Source organism: Choloepus didactylus, chromosome 13, assembly GCF_015220235.1.
Source record: "Choloepus didactylus isolate mChoDid1 chromosome 13, mChoDid1.pri, whole genome shotgun sequence".
Taxonomy (NCBI): domain Eukaryota; kingdom Metazoa; phylum Chordata; class Mammalia; order Pilosa; family Megalonychidae; genus Choloepus; species Choloepus didactylus.
Genome location: NC_051319.1, coordinates 66,650,752 through 66,655,501, shown reverse-complemented (window position 1 = coordinate 66,655,501; position 4,750 = coordinate 66,650,752). Strand labels below are relative to the sequence as shown.

The 4,750-nt window shown below is 35.7% G+C and overlaps 1 protein-coding gene across 1 annotated transcript; it reads right to left on the bottom strand.

Moving 5' to 3' along the window:
* Positions 1–2,324: 2,324 nt before the first annotated feature.
* LOC119507739 (60S ribosomal protein L9-like) lies at positions 2,325–2,867 on the bottom strand. The gene is made up of 2 exons (XM_037800907.1): positions 2,689–2,867; positions 2,325–2,568 (listed from the first exon to the last, which is right to left on the bottom strand). The coding sequence occupies exons 1-2, from the start codon at positions 2,865–2,867 to the stop codon at positions 2,325–2,327; spliced, it is 423 nt and encodes a 140-aa protein (XP_037656835.1).
* Positions 2,868–4,750: the final 1,883 nt, after the last annotated feature.

The window sequence follows — 4,750 nt, the reverse complement described above, 5'->3', positions numbered from 1 at the left end:
CACAATGAATTTGTAGTTGTGTTTAAGTAACACACACATGTATACAGTCTATACATATATAATATGCTTTATATTTGTTTATTAACCAAAAACAAACCAAATATAAGAAACAAATAAAAGGAGATTAGCTATTGGGCCTACGTGGTCAGAAACCAGCCCATGAGGACAAGGGTGGGAATATGATTTCTCAAAAGATCACTTTTTATACCATTCTGATATTTGAACCCTATGATTGAATTACTCATTAAAAACAAATTGAAGTAAAAAATAAATAAGTAAAAATCAACCTTCAAAAAAATTCCTGGAGTTAGGAAATGGAATGTTGCTCTGTACTAGAGTAACTTTTTTTTTATTTATGTATTAAAATAGATCTTGCTTAAGTAAATAGAGGATAGGGACACTAGGTGATACAAAAAAATGTGTTTAATAGATTATAATTATGAAAAATTAATCCAATATACAATAATCAGCAAAAGGATTTGTTTTTGTAGCTTTGGGAATTAACGTGAACTGAAAAGCAAACCTATTTTCACCATTAATACATGTATTTGAATGCCCACTGACAGAATCTTTCCCCATTTCTAACATTTCCTCTGCTTTCTTAGTTACTATGAATTCCAATTTTTACAAGAGGTTAAAGGTCATTAAGTATAAATCTGACCATTCAGCCTGGCAGCAGCAGCTACATCAACAGGCTGGGGAGAGATTTCAGGTCTCTACAGGCACAGGAAAGGAGGTGAATGGAAGACCAGGGTTTTCAAGCCCAGAGCTGGTATTAGGGTCAGTCCCCTATATACCTTCCATTTTCTCAGTGTCTGCCCTCAAAAATGAAACCTGGGGTGCAATAATGGAGGAGAAAAGACTCAAGGGAACTTAAGAAAAAAATTGTAATGTAGACTACAAGCTTTCTATCAAGGTTTAATTACTTGAACTTGATGGCTGCACCTAAGGTGAGTATATAAGTGAGTATTCTTGTTCTTAGGAAATGTACATGTGAGTATTTTGTGTTCTGGAACATGAGGTATACAACCTACAACCTACTTTCAAATGTTCAGAAAATGTTATAGGTAGGTAGGTAGGTAGGTAGATAGAAATAAAGAGAGAGAGGTGGATGGATAGATAGAATGATATGGCAAATGTGGCAAAATATTACAATTGGTGGATCTGGGTATTTGGGTGGGGGGAGTTGGAGTTCTCTGTATTTGTTTTGTTATTATTTTTACAACTGCCTATAAATTTGAAATTATTTCAAATCAAAAAGTTTAAGAAAAAAAAACAAGAGTAAATTATAAACTTCCAAGCTTCCAACTCCAGAGGTACCATTGGAGGCTACTTTTAGGGGGTGCAGCATTTTGTTATCAACTTGTTTCCTTACAGGCTTGAACCATGTAAAGGCATTGGGTTTGGATTGCTAGTATAGGAGGAAAGCTAACCCACTTTAGTGCCTCCACAGATCATGTTTCCATTGACCCTGAGAGGAGGTAAATGTAAGCAAAGAGAAGAATGAGCATTCAAAGGACAGAGCTACAAGGATAATAGATAATAGATCTTTGCTCTCAATGAAGTGATAAAATTCTGCAGTACACCACAATCTTAAAGGTGTTGTCTAAAAGTGGTAAAATTATGTGACTTACTATCTTCTTTGAAGATATTTTTCTAAAAAATGATTTCTGATCAAAAGGAATGTATATTTTTTAAAGTTCCATTTTACATATATATATATTACTCTACTTTTTATGAATTTTTATACTCTATAATAATTTAAAAAGCAGTCACAGCTTTGTTGGACAATCATGCCTATCAAGTTTATCATTTCCATCTTCTCTGTATCTCCTCATTATCTTCAACAGCCTGCTGCCAGTGTTGCTTTCATCTCTAGCCAGATTTAAGGATGTCTGTTAAAAGAGAAGGTCAAGAATGATGGGGGGGCAGTAAAAGAGAGTGAGGCAGAGAACAACTACCTTGTAGTGGAAAGCACAACCCTACAAAACCAAAGTGTTTCCCTGAGGTAAAAGAAAGAAAGCAAAAATCACATGATCACCTGCAGTTCTGTTAACAAAGTAAGTAATAAGATTTATGGTTTATAACATATCATCCATGCTTATCAATTTACTTCTTTATGGATTGATTACAAAAACAAAACTCCTGAGCATAAAGAGCTAAAGTTCCTATCAAGAATTCACTTAACTTATGCCTTCATGCTCAAATTCCTTCTTTATTTTTTTTTCAACAGACAAATTTTATTACATCTTTAAAATATCACAGAAAGGTCTGGCATCTTGTTTCCATAACTGGACAACTCTTAGATTTTATTCATCACTCTGCTAAACTGTTCCTTTTCCAGAAACATAGATGTCATCCAAAATTTTTCTGATTTCCCTCTTTTTAACTGTTTTGTCTTGCTGAATCAAAGCAGCTAAATTTGATACAAGTTCAATGTCATTTCTTTCAAGAATTAATTCATCTTTCTGGGTTTGAGATACTGAACAAGTAACACCTGGCCTCATCCGAACCCCGCAGATGTATTCTTCACCAAAGAAATTTTGGATCAACCAGAGACCCACTCTCCTGGATAATGATGTTGACAGAGTGAGCATTTACAGAGCTCATCTTATAACATCCTTGATCCTGTTCTGTACATGACTACAGATAGTGCTAACTGTGGCCAGCTCCTTTCTTTCTGCTCACCGTTTCCCAACTTGAAGCCTCTTCTTTTTCTTTCCAAGGAGAATGAGCTCTACATTGATGCGATTGAAGTCCCCCTGCAATGTTCTTCTGTGGCCCTTCACAATAATTGTGTCTCCCTTCAGCATGACACCAACATTTTCTAGAATGTTGACAGTCTGGTTGCTGAGAATGGCCTTCATTCTCACAGTAATATGGCCAAGAGCCTTCCATTTTTAAGTCAGGAAAGCACACATTTTTATCACCCACAAACCATGATCAACCATCACCCTCAAATAGTCTACCTCTTTATACTGAGATCTGGCCAAATCCCCCCAAACCCATCAGGGGCTTGGTGGGTAGCATAGTGTGGTAGAAAAGACCAATTCTGGAATCAGACTTAGATTTAGATTCTACTTTGCCAGTTAATAGCTGTGTGATTTCATGTAGGTGAGTTTACCCATTGATCTTCAGTGAAGATTACTGTGAAAACTCTTTTGGGGACTTGAAAAGACACCAAATGTAAAGCATCTAACTGTTTGACATTGAAGAAAGATCCTTTGCCCTCATTTCTAGCCTTGGTATTCCTATATTATTCACATGGAACGAGCAGGAAATTTGAAAATTAAGAAGTCCCTGCTACCATAGAAAGAAATTTGCCAAAAATCACCTCAAGGCATGAAATGAAACTAACATATTCTCGGTGGGGAAAATACACTGTTTATTTCTATAACCTCAAGTTTTCTGAAATCTGAATTTGCACTGGTAGCTTAATAAAGCCTGTGGGTTGATATCTTAGGCAGCACTTGGATGGATCCCACTTCTACTGCTCAAGAAGAAATCTTGGATTTTCATATGGTGGCACTACTCGTATAAAGCCAAGTGAGAATTCTTCAATAAGCTGAAGAACCATATGTAATCTACCATTAATTTAGGAAAAAAAAGGATCTATATACCAATATACACATTTGTATATATATACACATTTTTTTGTATACGCCTATGATGCCCTGGATCGTAAAAATAAATTGGTAGTTTACAATTCTCACATTCTACCTAGACTCAAATCTATGGAAATTATTGGAATTCCAGGTTAGAAATCAGGTTGTGAAGATACTTTTCATAACGTATCACATCACTCTAATTTTAACAAGTGGCCAGGATGGGTTCATTACACAGATCTTCTTGTACCTCATTATAGAGAGGGAACTAAAAATTGCAGAGGGGTGGGGAGACAAGCTATTTTGGATGAGAGCAATCCTTTTCCACTCAATTCAATCCTTTGGGGGAAATAAACAGGAAAACCTCATTAAGTCAATACAGGTCTTGTCAAAATGGTTCACAATTCCAAGTAGCCCTGATTCCCTAGCCAAAGAGGTGCTCTCTTGCTGTTTAATTAAAACATCAAATAACTCAAATTGGTCCAGATAGTGGTGATCTATGCTTTTCAAATTAGTGAGGTTTTCCCTGTTGTCTTGAAAAGGCTTTAGGTAGTGAAAACAGAATATCAAGCAGTATAATCCATATCTGCTCAAGAATACTATGAGATTTCTTCCCAAGACAGTGACATAGCCAGTAGCTCAAGTTCAAATTTTCAGGGTTAAGCAGAGAAAACAAGTAGATGGAAGTCCATTACCACTGTGATGGACAGGAAGTCATAGAAAAATAAAATACTTTCATACAGTTTGTGAAGATGGGAAAGAAAACTTATTTTTTTACTGAAAACCTGAAAGTTAAAAAACATGCAATCCCAACTTAATTCTGAATCATTTGACAACTCCACTTCTATGATCCTCTTTGGGGTAGATTTCACAGTATAAATCACACTAAAATCTGCTCTTCCAAACTGCACCACACTCTCTCATTTATCCAGCTTGAAATCAGAATAAAACCTTTCCTATTGCATCTCCAAATCTACTTACAGCAAAACACTCCTGAACTTGGGAAGGTCAGAAAGAAGCATAACAAATGAAGAAAAAGTTTGGGTGAACTTTCCTGAATTTCAGAGGTACTTCTATTCATTTATAATTACCCTTGGGAAAGAGGACCAAATAATTTTTTTTACCACTCCATAAAGAATACAAGT

Excerpts from the sequence above, each read along its gene's own strand:
- LOC119507739 (XM_037800907.1), bottom strand. The coding sequence starts at position 2,867 with ATGAAGGCCATTCTCAGCAACCAGACTGTCAACATTCTAGAAAATGTT. Across the intron at positions 2,569-2,688 it reads AGGCTTCAAGTTGGGAAACG|GAGAGTGGGTCTCTGGTTGA; the intron begins GTGAGCAGAAAG and ends ATCATTATCCAG.